The sequence below is a fragment of the Heterodontus francisci genome, chromosome 10 (genome assembly GCF_036365525.1).
Source record: "Heterodontus francisci isolate sHetFra1 chromosome 10, sHetFra1.hap1, whole genome shotgun sequence".
Classification (NCBI taxonomy): Eukaryota; Metazoa; Chordata; class Chondrichthyes; order Heterodontiformes; family Heterodontidae; genus Heterodontus; species Heterodontus francisci.
The window spans coordinates 30,900,412-30,924,391 of record NC_090380.1 but is presented as its reverse complement, the minus strand read 5'-3'; the positions used below and the strand labels follow the sequence as shown (position 1 = coordinate 30,924,391).

Genomic DNA, 23,980 nt, shown 5'->3' with positions numbered 1-23,980 from the left:
TAATACCAGGAAGGACCTTGTATAGAGTAGAGAATATAGGAATGATTAGAGGGGATTTTTATGTGAGGCACCGTGATGTGCTATCATATGGAGTAGAGAAAGAAGGACGTATGATAGGTACCACTTTGGATGGGTGATTTGTAAGGACCTCTACAGTAGTGTGCCCCCACCCAATATACGAGATAGAAGAGGCCAAATGTGACTTTAAGGCAACAGCTAACTGTACAATGGAAGCCATTGCAGCCAGAATAGAACCAACACGTGTAGCAAAGGGAGATATTGTTTCACCACATCACAACAGGAATACCACCACGGGAATCGTCTATGTCCACTGACCAACCATACCAGATGTCTGCATGCCCAGGTGCCAGCCCGGGTGGGAAGTGTTGAACTAATAGACATCCACAAGCGGGAGACGGTTTATATGCAGGTTGAGGAGGATATGAAAGATAACCTGACACTATACACCAACCAGTTCTCCTACCCAATACCCCCACTACCCTAGCACCTCACTGCGATACAAGATTAACTTGATAGGGTGCATAAAAGTATACTATACCCTGCAGCAGAAGAGCAAGGAAATCAATAAGGACATAGAACAGATCGACGACACCACCTGGTGGGAGGACCTCTGGAATTGGAGCCTCAGTGTGCAGATCCATCCATGGATCCGAATTATCTCCCATATTTTGGTGGTTGCCCAGTTGGTAATGCTGGTATATTGTCTTGCCTTGTGTATAGTTTGAAAAGACAGTGGAAAAACACACTGGCCAATAATCCTTAGTTAACTTGAGTAGCGATCAAGTTCAGCTTGAGCACATGTTTTACGCAGGCTAAGGGTGTTTCAGCATTCTCACAGCATATAACGAAGTATCAATCCCAGACTAAGCCCTGGTCACTAGAACACAGGTGAGTTCGTAAGAGGATGCTAGGGAAGGATCTGAAGCTCATTGAAACAGGTAGGATCCCCGGATTATCCGATGGGCAGAGGATCCTAGGGTAATGGCTACCTTGGGCCATATGCTAGCAAAGGGCCAAAAGAGGGGTCTGTAAGGGGGGACTGATGTATGGGAATCATGGGATACTTGGCAAAACAGTGCAGTCCCGCCCAACAAGACCCGAGCCTGAATGCTGGGCACAGAATACAGTCCCAACTTGACCCAAACCTGACACAAAGTCGGGTTTGGTCGGGTTCGGGATGGGTAGCCAGGCTTTAGTATCCAACCTTTATGGGGTGGTGTGGGGAGCCACACTACAATTTCTGTCTTACATAGGGGGCCGGTGAGACAATTTTGGAAAGATAAAGGCATTAAAAACTTATCTTACTATTAATCAAAACAACAACAAATGTGCATTTTTGTGAAGAAGCTTTAAATGAGAAGAATAATTTATTGACTTGCTTTCTTGTCACTATGTTGGACCCTGATTTAGTGAGATACCCAGCATTTTTATGCTTGCACAAGTACTCAATGTTTGCCCGCATATTTGTTGTAGCTGTGCAGAGTATTCTGGATAGATGCCCATCTGTCAGGAGTGATCGCTGAAATACATCCGTGGGCTGAATGGAAACATTTGGCGGAACGGATCCTGGCCCACAGGCTGTATATTGGACAACCCTGACTTAGCCTGCCAGGTCCCCTTGAAGCCTCCTTGCATCCTCCTCACAACTTACATTCCCACCTAATTGTATATCATCAGAAAACCTGTAAATATTACATTCGATCCCCACATCCAAATCATTTATATAGATTGTGAACAGCTATGGCCCCAGCACTGATCCTTTCGGTACCCCACCAGTAACAGCCTGCCATCCTGAGAATGACCCGTTTATTCCTACTCTCTGTTTTCTGTCTGTTAACCAATTCTCAATCCATATTACCCCCAATCCCATGTGCTCTAATTTTGTTTACTAACCTCCTGTATGGGACCTTATCAAAAGCCTTCTGAAAATCCAAATACACCATCCACTCATTCTCCTTTATCTATGCTACAAGTAACATCCTCAAAAAACTCCCAACAGGTTTGTCAAAGATGAGTTATTTTACTTAAATCCACGTTGACTCTGCCCAAGCATATCATTATATCATTATTTTCTAAGTGTCTAGTTATCACATCCTTTATAATAGATTCTAACATTTTCCCTACCACTAACAGGTCTGTAGCTCCCTGTTTTCTCTCTCCCTCCTTTCTTAAATAGTGGGGTTACATTTGTTACTTTTCAGTCTGCAGGACCTTTTCCAGAATCTATAGAATTTTCAAAGATAACCACCAGTGAATTGATTATCTCTATAGCTACCTCCTTCAACACTCTGGGATGTAGCTCATCTGGTCCAGGAGATTTATCAACCTTCAATCCAGTTAATTTTTTGAGTACTACCTCTTTATTAATACTAACTTCTTTCAGTTCCTCATTTTCACAAGTCCCTTGGTTCCCCAGTATATCTGGAAGATTTTCTGTATCTTCCTCCGTGATACAAAGTAATTGTTTAATTTCTCCACCATTTCTCTATACTCCATTATCAATTCTCCTATCTCTGCCTGTAATGGACCCACATTTGTCCTTGCTAATCTTTTCCTTTTCACATACCTAAAGAAGCTTTTACAGTCCGCCTTTATGTTTCTCGTGAGCTTGCATTCATATTCTCTTTTCCATTTCTTAATCAGTTTCTTGGTCACTCTTTGCTAAATTCTACATTGCTCAAAATCCTTGGGCTTACCACTTTTTCTAGCAACCTTAGAAACCACTTCCTTTGATCCAATGCAATCTTTAACTTCTTTTGTTAGCCACAATTGATTCATCTTTCCTGTTGGGTTTTTGTGTCTTAGAGGAATGTATATTTGTTGTAGACCATGCAATACTTCTTTAAATACTAGCCATTGCCTGTCTACTGTCAAATCTTTTAGCGCATTTTCCCAATCCACCATAGCCAACTTGCCCCCATACCTTCATAGTTTCCTTTGTTCAGTTTTAAGACCCTTGTTTCAGAATGAACTATATCACTTTCAAACTTAATGTAAAATGCTATCATATTATGGTCACTATTTCAGAAACGTTTCTTTACAGCAAGGTTAGTAATTAGCCCTTTCTCATTACATAATACCAAATCTAAAATAGCCCGATCCCTAGTTGGTTCTTTTACGAACTGCTCCAGAAACCCATTTTGCACATGTTCCGTCCTCCACAGCATTAGTGTTAATTAGGTTTACCCAGTCTATATGCAAATTGACATCGCCCAAATTACCCATATACCCATGTTACGTGCACCTCTAATTTCCTGATTTATACCATGTCCAACATTACCACTGCAGCATTTTTGGATTTAGGAATTAAAACTGTACTGGACTAAACAGCCTTCATATATATCATACTATCTGATTATGAACAAAATATTTTAAATTGTTCTTGATATTGCTGGAGGAATGATTTAACCTGTTTGACATTGCTTTATCCCATAATTTAATGGAGGTGCTTCAAACGAATGAGTTGATACTTGTGTTAAACTGGTGGACTGAATATTGTAGAAATATCACCAGCAGCAATGTTTGGACTCAAAAAGCTCAGTGGTATAGCAAGTAATAAGTATATAATTTTGTTAATAATAAATGACCACAGCTGTTTGTGATTTATTGTTACAGAGAGGGGTGTCAGCTCAGTGAGTTGGATTCCCTTATATGAAAATATTTACAAATATATAAAACTCTCTGAGAACAAAAAGTGTTTAAAAATCAAAATGATCTGAGGGAGGATACCCCAAAAGACCCTCCCCAGAAATAAAATTGTTCTAGCCTTACAGTAAACCCATTTCTACCATTATAACAGGTACGAATGTATCCTCCAAATATCAGGCATAATTCCACATCTTTAAAGAAACACAAGCACCTTCTTGGGTTGAAGTATCTGCACAAAAGAACATTCTCCAATTTCATCGACATGCACTGTTTAACCGCCTTACTGGTCTCAAGAGTAGATATTCATAGAATCATAGAAAGTTTATGGCACTAGGTCCATTACAGGTGAAGACAGGAGAATTTATAATGGAGAATAGGGAAACAGTGAAGAAACAAAACAATTACTTTGTGTCTGTCTTCACAGAGGAAGATACAGAAAATCTCCCAGAAATACTAGGGAACCAAGGGACTTGTGAAAATGAGGAACTGAAAGAAATTAGTATTAATAAAGAGGTAGTACGCAAAAGATTAACTGGTTTACGATGAGGGAATTGCAGTGGATGTGGTCTACATGGATTTTAGTAAGGCATTTGACAAGGTTCCACATGGCAGACTGGTCAGAAAAATGAAACATTTTCACCCAGAGGGTGGTGGAGACAGAAACCCTCAACTCATTTAAAAGGTACCTCGACATGCACCTGAAGTGCTGTAACCTGCAAGACTACAGACCAGCTGCTGGAAGGTGGGATTAGATTGGGTGGCTAGATTTTTCGGTCAGTGCAGACACGATGGGCTGAATGGTGTTCTACCGTGCTGCAGCTTTTCTGTGAAAAAAAAAGCCACTCAGCCCAATCCACTTCCAAGCATTTGGTCCATAGCCCTGCAGGTTACCGCACTTCAGGTGCACATCCAGGCACCTTTAAAATGAAATGAGGGTTTTTATCTCTACCACCCTTTCAAGCAGTGAATTCCAGACCCCTACCACCCTATGGGTGAAAATATCTTTCCTCATCTCCCCTCTAATCTTTGTACCAATCACTTTAAATCTATGCCCCCTAGTCACTGACCCTGCTGCTAAGGTAAATAGGCCCTTCCCATGCACTCTCTCCAGGCCCCTCACAATTTTGTACATCTCAATCAATTCTGAGCAAAAACCAACAGGTGATTCCTATTTATAATGCATCATCATCTCTTCTGTCATTTACTTACTCCTGCCATCCACCCTATCACCACAGATCTCTCACTTTTGCTCTTTTCATACTCCCCTTTCCTTGGCTTTGTACTTGCTTAAAAATTGTTCATGTCTAACATTTTCTAGTCCTGATGCAAGGTTATCACAATAATGTGACACCACGGTTGTGCCCTTTGTTTCAGTGTTAGAAGGGTGATGATAGTTCAAGTCTCAGTCCAGGTACTTGAGCACAAAATCCAGGTTGGCCCTCAAGTGTAGTACTGGGAGAGTGTTGCACTGTCAGAGGTTCTGTCTTTCAGATGAGACATCAAACTGCTTATTTTATTTGACCAGAAGTAGGGGAGTTATTTCCCCAATGTCTTGTCCAATGTTTCACGCTTAACTACCAACTAAAACATGACCTGATCATTATCACAGTGATGCTTATGGAAGCTTGCTACCTTTCCTACATTACAACAGTGATGACACTTTGACTGTAAAACAATTTGGGGCGTCCTCAGGTATTAAAGACAGGATTAAATGTCTTTTTATTTTCATCATCCGTCGACCTGAAGCGTTGACTCGGTTTCACGCTCCAGAGATGCTGCCTGACCTGTTGGATGCTTCCAGCATTTTCTGTTTTTATTTATTTCTGATTTCCAAATAGCTTTTGACTCCTAGTTACTTGTTCGTATTTGCTGACATGGCGCCGGTGCAGCTTGGCGAGGGTTAACAGGGTGAAATGTTTGCCAAGTTTTAGTGAGAGTGCTGCGGATGTGAGTTAGTGGCGCTGCCTTGGAGTCTGCCTCCTCTCTCCTCCCCCTGTCAGTTTCAGTCCTAGCTCCGCCTGTGTCAGTATCACCAGGAGCCCCTTCATTCAGCGGCTTGGGGGAAATTTCCTTCTGGTTCCTGTCATGATGAGCGCGTCCCTCCGCCAACGCTCTGGACCGGAGTCCCAGTTGATGGGACCAAGTCGCCGTGCAACCTGAGTCCCTCAAAGAACGAAACAGCGAGGAAGGTCAAACTTCAGGAGCGGCGCAAACTCTCTCCCAAAGATGTCTACGCAAGATTTGTACCAAGGTGGAGGTTCTGGTGGCGGAGGAGGAGGATGGTTGAACACCGTTTTCTTTTGCTCCTCACCATCGGCGAAGACCATATCGAAAAGGAAATTGCGCCAGACCAGAAGCTTGGACTCGGCGATCATCAGAGGCTACGCGACCGATACAGAGCTGGTGGCGGATGATTTCGATGTCCCGAGGAATACCTGCATGAGGTCCAAATATGTGAGTGCGAACAGCCACCTCTCTCCTCGTAGCTCGGCTGAGAGTTTGGCCGGCTCTCGGTCGCTGCGATATAGGCAGTGTCCCCGTGCTCCTCTGGAAAAAGCTCTTTCCACCAACTTCAGTTTCGATTACGACCCGAGAGGAGGTGTGAAAAGAACCACCACCTGGGACCTCTCCTTCCTCCCCAGGAATCAGCCTCAGAACCTGGCCAGCAACACCCTCTTCTCCCCAAGAAGGTGGCTGCAGAGGAAGCCACATCAACCCAACAGTCAGTCCTACATAGTCTGGAGGTCAGAGGTAGGAATTACGAATTGAACTTTTGTAAATATACCCAGGAGGGGTTGTACTTGAGTGATTTGATGTATATATTATTGACAAACAAGGCCACTGACTGAGAAGTGGCACTGCCTGGCTAGGTGGTGTGTTAAACTCTTGTTGGCTTTACTCTGGTTACTAATGATTATGTTAAGCAATGGCATGCAGGTGAATCTGAGGATGAGTAAAACAACTCAATGGAGCAGACTGTCCTCAATATCTCCACACTGCAGATAACTGTTGCTTATCAATCATACCTGTAACATATCAAAGGTAACTAGTCCTTTGATGAAACTTTTGTGCTTAGAAGAACAAATGTTCACCTCCAAACAACAGCTGAGAGCTATTCTGACCAGCTAATTTGTTTTGCTGTTTTGTTTTATTGATTGCTCTGTGAATGGTGCTGATGTTATCGACCCCCATTAACAATCTAACAGGATTGAGATAAGAGAGTGGACATTAACCCAGGGCGTTTCATCAGTTTGTGTAATGGGGCTCAGAATCTCCTCCAAACTGGTTCCTACAGATGGATTCTGACTGCTAAAGTGAAACCCTGAGAGCAACTGGTTGAACGCAATGAAAAGGATGCCCCGGTTATTCATGATTCTTTTGAATAGTTCACATTAAAGGTTTTTCTGATAGTGTTGAAATTGTGCCTATTTCACTGTAACTTCTGAAGTGGGACAGTGCAAGGCCCAGCCTATAACTCATGAGGGTGATCGGAAAGCATGGTTGGAAACCTATCTGATGTTGTTCTGAGGGATGAATAAATAGATCCTTGCTACTGTTTATTAATTGTTACATTAACTGTTAGTGGCATGTGATAAGTCTGGAGATCATTCACTTACCAACAAGATACCAATATATTCCGAGTGCAGTCTTACAAACAAGAATGGGTTAATGCCAGTTGATCATGCATTTTTGTGTGTGACAGATTTTTGTACCAAAGTGTTTGGAAAGTCCAGGTGGCTGCTAAAACCTTTTTGTAGGTAACAACTTAAGTCTACGCTCATCAACATGCCAATCTTACTAAATGTATTCCAGAGTACCTATTTTCTGTTGTAAATGATTTTTATGTGTCTCAAGTGCAACTTACATTTTTTTGTGCTGGAGCTATATGAATCATGTGGAACGATCCATTCCAGTGCTTGAGATCTCAGGCTATCAGTCAAACAGCAAGAGGACTGTAGTTGGCTGGAAGAGTCAAAAATTAACTGTAATTCTGTATTCAGTGGAAGTACATTTATCATAGAAAAAATTCAAAATGTAAAATGATGTACACAATTGGTGAAAGTAAATTCATGTTATTTGTGAACCTGATATGCAATGTGATTGATTAGTTGAATTCTGATTATTTGAATATATTAAAAACAGCAGTTGTAATACACAACATTCAAATTTCCGCTTTCACCTGGTTTGTGATGTGCTGTCCTTGTATTTTATATTCCTGATTCTCCGATTTGTATGAGTCAGCTTAAGCTACAGAGCCGCTACCGCAGTATTGTCATAGAATTTCAATAAAATGTAAAGGCGACCATGGGAAATGTTCATGTTGTGCCACTTCAATTGTGAAAAACACACAACAGTCCAGTTGTAGAACGTGACCTTCAAAACATTGTGTAGAGGGACCACTTTGAACTCCAAAGAACTTGTGCTTATATAGCGCCTTTCACAACCTCAAGATGATCTAAAACATATTCCAGCCAATTAACTACTTTTGAAGTGTAGTCACAAAGAGGTCTCATAAACTGCAATAAGATAAATGACTGGATAATAGGTTTATAGGTGTTGGTTGAAGGATAAATGTTTATTTATTTTATTTTACTTATTTAGAGAAACAGCACTGAAACAGGCCCTTCGGCCCACCGAGTCTATGCCGACCATCAGCCACCCATTTTTTTATACTAATCCTACACTAATTCCATATTCCTACCACATCCCCACCTGTCCCTATATTTCCCTATCACCTACCTATACTAGGGGCAATTTATAATGGCCAATTTACCTATCAACTTGCAAGTCTTTGGCATGTGGGAGGAAACCGGAGCACCCGGAAGAAACCCACGCAGACACAGGGAGAACTTGCAAACTCCACACAGGCAGTACCCAGAATTGAACCCGGGTCGCTGGAGCTGTGAGGCTGCGGTGCTAACCACTGCGCTACTGTGCCGCCAGGAGACTGGGAGAATTCCCCTGCTCTTCTTCAAATGGTGCCATGGGATCTTTTACATCAACCTCAGAGGGCAGACAGGGCCAGGGTTTAATGTTTCATTCAGAAAACAGCACCTCCGATGACCACAACAACATATATAGTGCCTTTGACGTTATAAAATGTCCCAATGCACTTCGCTGGAACATTATAGAACAAAATATAACACCAAACCGCATAATGCAATATTAAGTCAGATGACCAAAAGCTTGGTTAAAGAGGTAGGTTTTAAGGAGTGTCTTAAAGGAGGAAAGTGAGGTAGAGGGGCAGAGATATGTAGATAGGGTATTCCAGAGCTTAGAGCCCAGGCAACTGAAGGCACAGCCACCTTTGGTGGAACAACTAGAGTCATGGATGCTCAAGCAATTGGAATTAGAGGAATAAAGATAGGTCAGAAGGTTATGGGACTGGAGGAGATTACAGAGATAGGGGGCGTGGCCATGGAGGGATTTGAAAGAAAGAATGAGAATTTAAAAATCAAGACGTTGCTTTACAGGGATCCAATGTAAGTCAGCGAACACAGGGGTGATAGGGGAATGGGATTTGTTGTGAGTTAAAACATGGACAGCAGAGTTTTGGATGACCTTAAGTTTATGGAGGGTAGAATGTGGGAAACCAGGCAGTAGTGTGTTGGAATAGTCAAGTCTAGAGGCAATGAAGGCATGAATGAGGGTTTCAGCAGCAGATCAGCTGAGGCAGGGGTGGAGTCGGGCAATGTGGGAATAGGCAGGCTTAGTGATCGCACGGATATGAGGTCAGAGCTCAACTTGGGGTCAAATGTGGAACCAAAGTTGTGAGCAGACTGGATTAACCTTGGACAGTTGCCAGGGACAGGGATGGAGTCAGTGGCTAGGGAATGGAGTTTGGAGTGGGACTGAAAACGATGGCTTCAGTCCTTCCAGTATTTAATTGGAGGAAATTTCTGCTCATCCAGCACTGGATGTTGGATAAGCAGTCTGATAGTTTAGCGACAATGGAAGAGTCGAGAGAGGTGGTGGTGAGGTAGAGCTGCATGTCGTCAGCGTACATGTGAAACTATTGCTGTGCTTTCAGATGATGTCATTGAGGGACAGCATGTAGATGGAAAGCAGGAAGGGGCCAGGGATAGATCCTTGGGGGACATCATAGGTAACGGTGAAGGTGCAGGAAGAGAATTCTCTGGCTATGATTAGACAGATAAGAATGGAACCAAGTGAGCGTAGTCCCACCCAGCTGGATGACAGTGGAGAGGCGTTGGAGGAGGATAGTATGGTCAATTGTGTCAAAGGCTACAGACAGATTGAAAAGGATGAGGAGGGAAAGTTTACCTTTGTCACAGTCACATAGGATGTAATTTGGGACTTTGAGAAGAGCTGTTTCGATACTGTGGCAGGGGCAGAAACGTGTTTGGAGGGATTCAGACATGGAATTGCGACAACACATTCAAGGACTTTAGAGAGGACAGGGAGGTTGGAGATAGAACGGTAGTTTGCAAGAGCGGTGAGGTCAAGGGTTGGTTTTTGAGGAGAGGGGTGATGACGGCAGATTTAAAGGAGAGAGGGATAACACCTGAAAAGAGTTAACAGTTGACAATTTCGGCAACATGGGAACCAGGAGGGGAAGTTCGCGGGGGTCAGAAGTTTAGTGGGAATAGGATCAAGGGAGCAGGACAAGGTCTCATGGACAAGATGAGCTCAGAGAGGGTATGAGGGGAGATGGGAGAGAAACTAGAGAAAGTTACGCATTCAGGACTAAGGCAGGGGAGCATTAAAGGAAGTTTGGCCAGATAGGTTAGTGGGACGGAGGGATGCAGCTGAGGTAGCTGATTGGATGGTCTCGATCTTAGAGAGAGACAAGCCCAAGAGCTCCTCGCACTTATTGTTGGAAGTGAGGATGGAGGAGATGGGGAGAGGGGTTTAAGAAGATAGTTTGCAGTAGAGAAAAGAAGCCGGGGATTATCTTTGCATTCCAGGATGATCCTGGAATAATGAGCTGTTTTAGCAGATGAGATCAGGACCTGATGTGTTCTAAGTGGTCCACCCTGATCTGGCGGTGGATGGTGAAACTAATTGTCTGCCAGATCCTTTCAAGTCTGTGTCCCATGGACCTAAGGGAGCAGAAATGAGGGCCATACCAGGGAAACAGCCAGGGTGAGCTAGAGTAATGGTTTTATTGAGGACTAGGTCATCAAGGGTAGAGGTGAGGGTGTGGCTAAGCAACAAGTAGCTGCAGACAGTGCAGCACTCTATCAGTACTGCACTGGAGTGTCAACCTAGATGATGCGCTCAAGTTTCTGGAATGGGATTCGAACCCAAAACCTTCTGACACTGAAACAAGAGTGCTACCACTGAGTCATGTCTGATAAAGTACAGATGCATATGATTCTGAAAGATGGTGAATGAAGTAATAGTATCGCACAACATTAAAGTTTATTTGCATAAGTATATTATTTCCTATTCAACAGCAACAACAATAAGAGGGAATGGACGTTTTTTTCACACAAAGGGTGACAGACTTGCAGAATAAGCGACTCAATTACTGGACAATGGAAATGGTTTGGAGAGGCAATTGATACAGTCTGGGTTTGAGGGATATGGCGACATTGTGGATAAGTGACAATGATCTGTCAAAAAAAAAACTGTTGAATCTGTTGTGCTTAATAACCTATTCCTGACTGTAAAAAGTGCTTGCCCTGAAATTACGTCATGGGATACCATCACACAAGTATTAGTGCAATGGTTCAAGATTCCTCAATGGTCCAGGATTCCTCTCTGTTGAGTAGACATGTTAATCTGTCTCAATAAATGAGTTAACACCTTCGGTGAGGATTCTGGGATACTATTCTTGTACATTTCTGAAATGTTTCTCTTTATTTTATTTAGCTGTGTTAATTAATAGGTTATCACCTTTACTAAGACAGATGAGGAAGAAATCCAGACAGATGCACTATGAGTGCATATGAAAGTAAGCCATGGTGAAAGCTAAGGGCCTTTATGTTCTCGCATTCTAATCTTGAAGCTTGATTGATAATCATATTTTATTCTGTTACAGATATGTTAAAAGTAAACTATGAAGTCAATATAGGGTTGCCAACCCTCCAGGATTGCCCTGGAGTCTCCAGGGATTAAAGATTAATCTCCAGGATACTGCTACCAGCAACCCAGGAGAGAAATCACAGGAACAATAAAAATTGTGTTTTCTTAAAAAACTTTTCTTTGAACACTTGTTTATTGATGGGATACCATCACATAAATATTTAAAGCATTGATCTGAAATTCCTCTCTTTATTACTTTAGTAGACACATTAATCCGTCTCAACGGATGAGATAAAAACAAAGAAGATATACTAGAAAGGCTGGCAGTACTTAAAGTGGATATGTCACCCGGTCTAGATGGGATGCAGCCGAGGAATTCCCCAATGGTCAGTACTAGGACACCTGCTGGTCTTGATATACATCAATGACTTGGACATAGGATCAATTTCAAATTTGCAGATGAAACTAAACTTGGAAGTGTAGTTAACAGTGAGGAAGATAGTAGAAGACTTCAAGAGGACATAGGATGGTATAATGGGTAGACACATGGCAGATGAAATTCAACACAGAAAAATGTGAGGTGATACATTTTGGTGGAAAGGAGAGACAATGCCTGGTAAATGCTGCAATTTTAAAGGATGTGCATGAAGAGCGAGACCTGAGGGTGTTTGTGAACAAATCTTTGAAAGGTGGCCAGATAGGTTAATAAAGAAGTTAATAAAGTATTTGCAATATTTGGCCTTTATAAATAGAGGCATAAAGTACAAATACTTCAGATACTGAAGCAGCCCGTGTCCAGATGCGGCAAGACCTGGACAACACCCAGGCTTGGGCTGATAAGTGGCAAGTAACATTCGTGCCACACAAGTGCCAGGCAATGACCATCTCAAACAAGAGAGAATCTAACCAGTCACCTAACCATTCAGCATTACCATCACTGAATCCCCCACTATAAATGTCCTGGGGGTCACCATTGACCAGAAACTGAACTGGACCAGCTACAAAAAATGCTGTGGCTACAAGAACAGGTCAGAGGCTGGGAATTTTGGAGCGAGTAACTTAACTCCTCACTCCCCAATGCATGTCCACCATCTACAAGGCACAAGTCAGGAATATGAAGGAATACTCTCTACTTGCCTGGATGGGTGCAGCTCCAACTACACTCAAGAAGCTCAACATCATCCAGGACAAAGCAGCCTACTTGATTGGCACCCCATCCACCACCTTCAACATTCACTCCCTCCACCACTGACGCACAATGGCAGCAATGCATAAATCTACAAGATGCACTGCAGCAACTCACCAAGGCTCCTTCGACAGCACCTTTCAAACCCACAACCCCTACCTCCTAGAAGGACAAGGGCAGCAGATGCATGGGAACACCGCCACCTGAAAGTTCTCCTCCAAGGCACACACCATACTGACTTGGAACTATATCGCCGTTCCTTCACTGTCGCTGGGTCAAAATGCTGGAACTCCCTTCCTAACAGCACTGTTGGTGTATCTACACCCCAAGGACTGCAGCGGTTCAAGAAGGCAGCTCACCACCACCTTCTCAAGGGCAATTAGGGATGGGCAATAAATGCTGGCATAGTCAGCGACACCCACATCCCCTGAATGAATAAAAGAACACCAGGAGGTTTACTAAACATACATAAAACGTTAGTTCAGTACCAGTTGGATTATTGTGTCCAATTCTGGGCAACCAACTATAGGAAGGACGAGAAGGCTTTGGTGACGGTATAGAAGAAATTTACTATAATGGTTCCTGGAACAAGGGATTACAGTTATGTAGATTGGTTGGCATCCTTCCATCTATGAAAGATGATGGACATGCAACAAACAATCCATTTAAGTGGGGTGTCTTCTCTTGGTGCACCTTTGCTGATGGCTGTATAGGCCAATCCTTGAGAGGCAGGTTCTGCCACAAGTGCTGGACGTGAAGCTGCCAAGTGTCGCTGTGAGTTGTTGTTTTTGGCATTGTTACCAAGCTGCACACCAGTCCACCTGATGTTGCCATTTCCCTCTTTCACCAGCTAGTAACTGCATGGTGCGATAGTTGACATTTGGGGCCTTCATGTTACACTTGCAAGCATCCTTGAAGCAGAGCTTTGGGCGCTCCACTGGTCATCTGGCCCCGGCTACCTCAGCATACAGAAGGTCATTGGGTATGTAACCGTCTTCCGTTCTGCAGACTTGTTCGATCCAACTGAAGCCACCTCTGTTTGATTAGTGCCAACACACTGGGAGATCTGCCTTTGTGAGGACTGCCACATTTGTGATCTTGTTCTGCCAGGATATACCCATAATGCGCCACAGACAGCAAAGATGGAAATTATTAAGCTTACTTTCCTGGTAGCTGTAAGTCGTCCGTGAGTCTTTGTAGCTGTGTTTCCATGTGAGCGACTAGCACAGCGTCATCAGTATAGAGGAGTTCTCTGATCAGGACACAATGTGTTTTTGTCTTCGCTTTCAGCCTTGATAGATTGTAGAACTTGTCGTCCGACCTAATGTGCAAGTAGACTGGTCCATATCTGCAGGGAAGGCAAAGGTCAGGAACATGAGAAGAAGATACCAAACAGAGTGGGGTCTAGGATACAACTCTGTTTCACTCCATTCTTCATTCCAAAACTGTTGGAAGTGGAACCGTCAAACTGTATGGTGCAGTGCATGTTGTCATGGAAGGAGCATATGAGACTGAGGAGCTTCGGTGGACAGCCAATTTTTCCCAAAATCTTGTAGAGTCCTGCTCTGCTGACAGTGTCGAATGCCTTAGTGAGATCTATGAAAATAAGTTAAAGGGGTATACTCTGTTTCCTACACTTCTTTTGTAGCTGGCATATGGAGAAGATCATATCCACAGTACATCTGCCAGCACGGAAACTGCACTGTGCTACTGGGTTCACTTGGTCCGCAAGTAAATAGACAATGGGCAAGTTACATGGATAGACTGGAAAAGCTGGAATTGTTCTCCTTAAAACAAGGAAGGCTAAGAGGAGATTTGATAGAGGTGTTTAAAATCATGGAGGCTTTAGATAGAGTAAATAAAGAGAATCTGTTTCCAGTGGCTGAAGGATCGATAACTTGAGGGTACAGATTTGAGGTGATTGGCAAAAGAACCAGAGGCGACATGAGGGAAAACATTTTATGCAATGACGGTTCGGATTTGGAATAGACTGCCTGATAGGGTGGTGGATACATATTTAATAGTAGCCTTCAAAAGGCAATTGCATAAATACTTGAAGGAGAAAAACATTGCAGAGATAAAAATCGCAGAGATATGGGGAAAGAACAGGCGAGTGGGGATAACTTGACTGCTCTTTGAAAGAGCCAGTGCAGGCTTGATGGTCTGAATGGCCTCCTCTGTGCTGTACCATTTTATGATTCTATGATTAGTTATAAAAATATTGAACATGGGGAAAATGCTGCTTGACTGACTGGATGATTTTTGACTATCAGGTAATGAAAAGTCAATTTGATTGGTGTAGGAAAGTGGTGCACTGCTAGTATGGGCATGTGGACAACCAGTGGCAGGTGTGTGAGGCTGGTGTGGTTGGAGGCAGGTGGTCATGCGATGACATCTCCAGAATTATGTCCAAGTAGAAGTGACAATCCTAAGTGAATGTGACACAAGCATAGGCACCAACATGCTGCACCAGGAAACTTTTGACAAGATTATTGACTCAGCCACAGACATGGGTGCAACTAATCTGTATATAAATTGTATAGCCAACCTAATGCCATCAAAACACTCTACGATTTAAAACACATTTCTCCCTAGTTTGTGAGATACCTGGCATTGTATTTTCTTGCACAAGTAGTCAATGTCTGCCCGCACACTTGATGAGTGATGCAGAGAATTCGGATATATGTTCATCTGTCAGGAATGATGTTGATCTCTCTCTCTGTCTCTCCATCCCTCTCCTTCTTTCCTCTCAATTTCCATCTCTCTCCCCTCTGTATCCCCTTCTGTCTCTCCCCTCTGTGTCCCCCCTCTCTCCCCAACTCTCCCTCCTCTCTCTGCCCCCCTCTCTGCCCCCTCTCCCCCGCCTCTGATCCCTCTGCACCCCTCTCCCCCACTCTCCCTCCCCCTGTCTCTATCCCCCTTCTCACTCTCTCCCATCTCTCCATCCCCTTTCTCTCTCCCCCACCTCTCCCTCCCACTCTCTTCCCCCACCACACTATCCCCCTCTCTCTTCCCCCTCCCCTCTCTCTCTCCCTGTCTCTCTCTCTCTCCCTGTCTCTTCTCCCCCTCTCGCTCCTGATAATGTTTAAAGTTTTGGAACAAGACATTTAAAATTACAACGGACCTCAAAATTGTTACCACGGACACTGGTGTCCATGTACAGACGCATTGCTGAGGCCTGATATGACATCAACTGAGTATCTGCAGAGAACTGTGTCTGCTGTTTCGATCTTGCAACATGTTGCAGAACTCAATCCCTCACCTGCCAATCATGCATTTGAACAGCACCAAAGGAATCCCTGAGAGCAGCCACAAAGTATAATATGTTTCTCATTGTGGTGGAAAATATAGTTTTTTATATTTATCACAATCATTACAGGTTGCCAGCAATGATTTAATTCGCCTTTAAGTCCCAGTTTTGATGCATTCAGGGCTGTAATTTAGATGATGATGTTGAAAGTTGTTGTTGATGCCTGGTGGGGGGTATGTCTTAGTGTAGCTGATCTGTATTGTACCTAATACAGATGTGCTCCATAGAATCATACAGCAGAGAAGGAGGCCATTGGGCCATCATAACTATGCAGGCTGTTTGAAATAGTTGTCCAATTAGTCCAACTCCCCTTTTCTTTCTCCATGGACCTGCAATCTCTTCCATTTCACGCATATATTCAATTCCCTTTTGAAAGTTACTATTGAATCTGCTTCCACCGCCTGTTCAGGCAGCGCATTCCAGATCATAACAACTCACTGCAAAAAAGAATTCTCTTCGTATTCTCTATGGTTGTTTTGCAAATTATATGAAATTTGTGCCCTCTGGTTACTGACCCTTCTCATTATCCCTGCCATCAGATTCCATTTGCCATTGTTAACGTGTTGAATGCTAAATAGATTTAAACAAAAAGAAACTGTAAGTATGGAAAACAATCATATTAAAAATCATGAAGTAATTATTGTGATTAATCACCAAGTTTCATTGATACAGTTGATTTTAGCAGTTTTCAACATCATTCCCACTACAGTTAGAGCAGCATGTCCAATGTTACAATAATAAGGGCCTTACTTAGGAATTGATGTGCATGGGAAATGGTCAAATTTCATTATTTTTCACTTTTGCAGATATCCTAATGTAATTGTTATGCAAATGGTTCAATGAAATCCAGGCACCATGATTTGAAATCCCATCATGGTAGTTTGAGAATTTGAATTCAGTTTAAAAAGAAAATCTGAAAATAAAAAGCTGGTATCAGTAAAAGTGACCATGAAGCTGTCGAATTGTGCAACATTGACTACACTTAACATATTTCATTGGCTGTAAAGCACTTTGGGATGTTCTAAGATTGTGAAAGGTGCTATATAAATGCAAATTTTTAGAAAAAACTGGTTCATTAATGTCCATCAGTGAAGGAAGTCTGCCATCCTTATATGAATTAAGTGCCACACCGATGTAGCTGACTCTTAACTGTCCTCTGACATGGCTTAACAAACGTCACTCAGTTGTACCGAAAGGGCAGGGCAACTAGGGCTGGGAAATCATTGCTGACCTCACCAAGCGATACCCACATCCCGTGAATTGATCTGAAAAAAAAATTATATGACATTTTACATAACAACATTTCAATCTGACCATGGGTTAAGTTTCTCTACAGAGGTTTCAGCTCTTTCAAGTTCAATTCAGCTGCTGGGCCAGATATCGTCAGCCAGAAAGCAAACACAACATATCTGTACATGTGTTTTCACTGATGAGTGACAGGGTGGAGAGGGCAGAAGAACAACTGGGATTGAATCCATGCATACTGACCAACAACAGGAGGACAAAGGGCATAAATAGACCAAATGGTAAGCAAGATAGCATCTTGCCATATACAGGGTGTCTTTGAGATGAATTCTTGAGCTTTCAATTTGAGAAGTAAGTTTCAGCATGTAACCCTTTTTCTGCCACTTCATTTAATGAAAACGTATTCACTGAACAACGCTTTTCTCCATGCTGCATCTTACAAAGTTCTACATCTATACTGCAGAAGGGTGTTTCTAAATTCTGTACACCAAACAGAAAGAGGAACCCCTCCACCACTGTGTTTATTAAAACCATGATGTTGGGTGGAAAACCTAGAATTGTTTTAAGTGCTATTTTATTTGTAGGACTTGGAGCATATTGTGATCGAAGCTTGCTGAACTCAGTCTTAAGACTGCAATTTTCCCTCCGTCCCAAAATTCTGCATAATGCAGTAGTCCATAATGTTGCATACCCAACCAATGTTTATCAGGGTGTCTCAGATTTTTATCTGAGGATGTGAATTCCTCAGGAATCCATTGATGTCCTTAACTCAAAGCTGCTCACTCACGCTTAGTTTATTTCAATCTGTTCAATGAGGGGAAACTAAATTTGATTAAGCCTCCCTTTTTCTATTCTTCATTGTTACTGGGTCAAAGTCCTGTAACTTCCTACCTAACAGTGTTGTGGGAGCACCTTCACCACATGGACTGCAGTTGGTTGAAGAAGAAGACCCACAACTATCTTCTCAGGGCAACTGAGATGGGGATAAATGTCAGCCTTGCCAGTGATGCCCATATTCTGAAAATGAGAGAGAATACTGGGATAGAAATCTGTCTTGAGGGTTAACATGAACCAGGCGATAGTGAGTCAGCAGCTTTTATACACAACCCAATTTTCTTTTCTATTGACGGATTCACCATCGCTCATTTTGTGCTACTGGCCAAGACAAATTTCTATTCTATTGTATGATAGTATACTAGAATATCTGTCACAGGAACATAGCAATTGTTATTCAAAAATGGACCAAGATCCAGCTAATTTGCCAATACAACCATATTGGAGTTGTTGACTAATCATAGTAATCAATCTCTATGAATTAGTCTACCACATGAGGTGAGACAACCCCCGGTAGCAGAAAGCTTTGGTCACCATAGGTCCAAAGTCACCTGTTCCTTCCAAGCATCTCACACTAACCATATGTCATGCTAAGTTCAAATGCGCTTAAAACAGTTATATTAGCATCTGTGCTGGATTCTCAGAATCCTTTGCAGTTAAAGAGACATTTTTTCTTTCTCCAGTTATTCAATTGTGCTTTAAACAGTTGATCGGAAGTTTAATTGCATGCCTTTAAATTCTCTCATGTAAGCTATTTGCAAGGTTCTCTGAGCTATTGTTCAATCTTCATATGAACTCAGGATACCTCAAGGTAACTCATAGACATTCCTTCAGATTTGGTACATCTTTTTGAAAATTTTTGATTGCATTTCGCACTTGTATACTAGCTTTAAGTGATTTATGTACTTGGGATCCCAAATTGCTTTACTCCTCTGCAGTTCCTAGTTTATTACCATTGGAAAATCTTTGTATTTATCTTTCTTGAGTCCTAAATGGATATGCTCACATTTGCCCACATTAAACTTCAGCTTTCATAGTTTCTCCTGCTCACTTAATCTGTCTACGTCCTTTTGCAACTTTCCATTTCCATTTGCATTACTTACTTTAGTGTCATCTACAAAGTTGGATATACAACCTTCAACCAAGATATTAATAAAAATGGTGAAAAGTTATGGCCCCAGAAAAGATCCTCGGGAACACCATTTATCATATCTTGCCAATCTAAGTACAAATACTTTATCCCCACTCTTTTTCTCCCACCTCCCAACCAGGTTCTAACCCAACTCAAAAGAGTACCTCCAATTCTGTGCGCTCTCATTCTGCCAATAATCATTTGCAGGGAATCTTATCAAACAACTAAGTGTGCAAATTTCTTTTCATTGCGTAAAATAACAACCACACTGTCAGCAAATCCAAAAAAGACCAGGCACTCACTACCTACAAAGGCAGAACCAGAGAGAGAAGTCTGTCAATCAGCTAACAGCTGGGATCCTAATCATTGTTCGGTGAAAAGAGGCAGTTGGAATAAGAACACGTGCTTAAGGTTTTGGCCCAACTGGAAATCAAACCAAGGACTTCTCTCTTGTGATCTGAGCATGCTATCCACTATGCTGCAGTGGCTCATGTTGCTGAGACATTAGCAGGCAATCAGTAACACATTTGTATGATATTCCTGTCTGCTAAATTATTTAAAGTGTTCCTTAAAAATAAAAATAAAGATAATTGATATAAAATAATGGATTGAGGAATGTCATACAAATGCATTAATTGATCATCCATTGATATCAACAACAGGCTTTAACTACAGATCATCTGGTTCATTTCACTGATATGTGAGCTGCAATCCTTGGCTTGGATTTTGCAGTTGTAATGATGGCAAAACTGTCAGCATTTGCTGTCATTACACTGTGAAACAGACAGCAGGCTCTGGCATCCACACATTCTCAATTAAGTACAAAATCCAGAAGTTGCGGACAGTGATTCCCTGCTCCTCCACAGAGTGTGCTGCTGAGGTCTCCGCAGCCAGCAACCTTTAGAAATCATGGAACTGGTAAGTTCCCTTTTTGCACTGTAATATTGCTGTTAGACTCCCCTGAAAAAGTTACGCCTAATTAATGAGGTATAATTGGATTTTTAATTGATACTAAGTCCTAACTATAAGACAAACAACCTCTCTGGTCCTGGAAAACTAATTTTATATTTCTGTAAAGTCAATTTTTTTCATTATGATGAATACCATAGTGTTTAATTTTAAAAAAATGATATTTCAGCTTTGAATGTGTATGTCCCAACCTTTTTTCTTTCCCTCTGTAAAATTCAATTAAAAGTGAAGGGGTATCAGTGCATTTTACTTCCTGGTTTGCTGTCTGTGAGGATTCTTCAGTATGATTGGCTGCTTACCCTACTTGATGAGATCACTGTTGCTGGACACTTGGAGAACCTCTTGACGTGGTGCCAGAATCAAACTAACTGGGGGGGGGGCAAACAAAGCAAAAGAATATACAATAAACGGGAGGATATTGAGAGGGGTAGAGGAAGTGAGAGACCTTGGAGTGCATGTCCACAGATCTCTGAAGGTGGTAGGACAGGTGGCAGAGTGGTGAGGAAGGCATATGGAATGCTTTCCAATATTGGTCAAGGTATAGAATACAAAAGCAGGGATGTAATGCTGGAACTGTATAAAATGCTGGTTAGGCCACAGCTGGAGTATTGTGTACAGTTCTGGTCACCAAATTACAGGAAAGACATAATTGCTCTGGAGAGAATACGAAGGAGATGTACAAGAATGTTGCTAGGGCTTGAAAATTGCAGCAATGAGGAAGGATTAAATAAGCTTCCTTAGAACAGAGGAGGCTGAGGGGTGATTTAATTGAGGTGTACAAAATCACGAGGGGCCTAGGTAGAGTAGACAGGAAGGACCTGTTTCCCCTAGCAGAGAGGCCAATTACCAGGGGCCACAGATTTAAGGTGATTGGTAGAAGGATTAGAGGGCACATTAGGAAAAACATTTTCACCCAGAGGGTGGTGGGTGTCTGGAATTCACTACCAGGAATGGTGGTGGAGGCAGAAACCCTCAACTCATTTAAAAGGTACCTAGATCTGCACCTGAAGTGCTGCAAACTGCAGGGCTATGGACCAGGAGCAGGAAGGTGAGATTAGAATGGCGGCTATTTTTTTCAGCCGGCGCAGACACGATGAACTGAATGGCCTCTTTCTGTGCTGTAACTTTTCTGTGGTTCTATCAGGAAAGGTAAAATCCACACCACAGAGATTGCTAGATCTTTGTGGGCAGCTTTCTTCCAGGTCAGCGGGATCACTGTCACTTCACTGCTTACTGGGCTAAGGTCTCCAAATACTCCTGCTATCGACTGGTAATGTTCAATCTTACGATGATTATAAAATCCATGGCAAATCAAAGACCTTCTCCCCTCCTCCCATAATTGAAACTATCTGTGGGTTCTGCTGAAGAAGAGTGCAAGAAACAATAAATTCCAAGAAACAAAACTTTCGGCTGTCTTACAGAATGCATGGGACTTGTGTTGCAGCAGCAGCTTTATATAGTTCAGATTGCTATCCTGAACATGCACTCATCCCCAGTATTTAAAAAAGTGAGCAATCAACAACATGCACCGTCTGGATTACTTTAACCTCTTCACAGTAGTGGAAATCTGGAACTCTCTCCCCCAGGCGATTGAAGATGCTGCATCAATTGACGTTTTCAAGCCTGAGATTGATAGATTTTTGCTGGGTAATGGTATCTAGGGATATGTAGCAAAGTTGGGTAAATGGAGTTGTGGTACAGATCAGCCATGATCTGACTGAATGATGGAACAGTCCTGATGTGCTGAATTGCCTGCTCCCTATGCGAACAAACTGTCTACACTTACCTGGTCTGTTTTTTAATACTTTCATTGGTTTGTTAATGAGGCTGGGGTCAATGCTGAGAATTACTTGGCTTTTGACTTGAAAGTCCTCAGATGTATTTTCAACAGCAGAATCCCTTTTTTTTAAAGGAATGAAAACAAATTTAGATGGACACAAGCCAGTGTTTTTACTGTCTGCTACAGACTTCTGTGAGGAAGCAGCTATTTTGGTACTTCAGCTGTGGCTGAGTCTTGGGTCAATGTGGATTGAATGGAACTGCTGACAGTCTATGAAGCTTCACTCATCTCTAGTATTTATCAAAACCCAGGGCTGGAAATTTCTGTTGTTTTCATATACAAGTTCTGTGTAGGGTCAGTATAAATCTGCATGACCCTAAGTCATGATAAACGAAATAGAAAAACAAACCAACAATTGCTGTCAGAATTTTCATCTGAATCCTTTGTTTATATAAAGGGATGGTGGGGGTGGGGAGGTGCAGGGTGGCGGGGGGAGGGGTGCGGTGTGGTGCAGGGCTGGGGGTAGGACTGGCAAGATGGATACAGAACTGGCTCGGTCATAGAAGACAGAGGGTATCAGTGGAAGGGTGTTTTTCTGAATGGAGGGATGTGACTAGTGGTGTTCCACAGGGATCAGTGCTGGGACCTTTGCTGTTTGTCGTATATATAAATGATTTGGAGGAAAATGTAGCTGGTCTGATTAGTAAGTTTGCGGACGACGTCAAGGTTGGTGGAGTTCCGGAAAGTGATGAGGATTGTCAGAGGATACAGCAGGATATAGATCGGTCGGAGACTTGGGCGGAGAAATGGCAGATGGAGTTTAATCCGGACAAATGTGAGGTAATGCATTTTGGAAGGACTAATGCAGGTGGGAAGCATACAGTAAATGGCAGAACCCTTAGGAGTATTGACAGGCAGAGAGATCTGGGCGTACAGGTCCACAGGTCACTGAAAGTGGCAACGCAGGTGGATAAGGTAGTCAAGAAGGCATACGGCATGCTTGCCTTCATCGGTCGGGGCATGGAGTATAAAAATTGGCAAGTCATGTTGCAGCTGTACAGAACCTTAGTTAGGCCACACTTAGAATATTGCGTGCAATTCTGGTCGCCACACTACCAGAAGTATGTGGAGGCTTTGGAGAGGGTACAGAAGAGGTTTACCAGGATGTTGCCTGGTCTGGAGGGCATTAGCTATGAGGAGAGGTTGGAAAAACTCGGATTGTTTTCACTGGAACGACGGTGGTGGAGGGGTGACATGATAGAGGTTTACAAAGTTATGAACGGCATGGACAGAGTGGATAGTCAGAAGCTTTTTCCCAGGGTGGAAGAGTCAGTTACTAGGGGACATAGGTTTAAGGTGAGAGAGGCAAAGTTTAGAGGGGATGTGAGAGGCAAGTTTTTTACACAGAGGGTGGTGAGTGCCTGGAACTTGCTGCCAGGGGAGGTGGTGAAAGCAGATACGATAGCGACGTTTAAGAGACATCTTGACAAATACATGAATAGGAAGGGAATAGAGGGATATGGGCCCCGGAAGTGCAGAAGGTTTTAGTTTAGGCAGGCATCAAGATCAGCGCAGGGTTGGAGGGCCGAATGGCCTGTTCCTGTGCTGTACTGTTCTTTGTTCTTTGTTCTTTTGATATTGGAATATTCTTTCCAAAGCTGCTTTGCAAGGAATAATTTTTTTGCAGAAAAGGAAAGACACAAGACCCAACAGCATGTGCTAGAAGTTCAGGGAATTGATTAAATATACATTGAAGAGATACAAGAGGACTTCATGAACTGCAAGAAATTAACCTAGATAGTCAGTTAAAAAAAAAACTGTTATCTGTAAAAATGACCAGGAAGTTGTCGGATTGCAGTAAAA

The 23,980-nt window shown here is 42.5% G+C and overlaps 1 protein-coding gene across 2 annotated transcripts in view; it reads left to right on the top strand.

The window, feature by feature from the left end:
- The first annotated feature begins 5,693 nt into the window (after positions 1-5,693).
- The window catches only part of LOC137374374 (rho GTPase-activating protein 6), a 642,504-nt gene continuing 624,217 nt past the window's right edge, over positions 5,694-23,980 (top strand). For both annotated transcript variants that reach the window (XM_068040369.1, XM_068040368.1), the window contains exon 1: positions 5,694-6,420. In XM_068040369.1, coding sequence (XP_067896470.1) covers positions 5,896-6,420 — 525 coding nt within the window. In that variant the 5' untranslated portion in view covers positions 5,694-5,895. The remainder of the gene's footprint in view (positions 6,421-23,980) is intronic.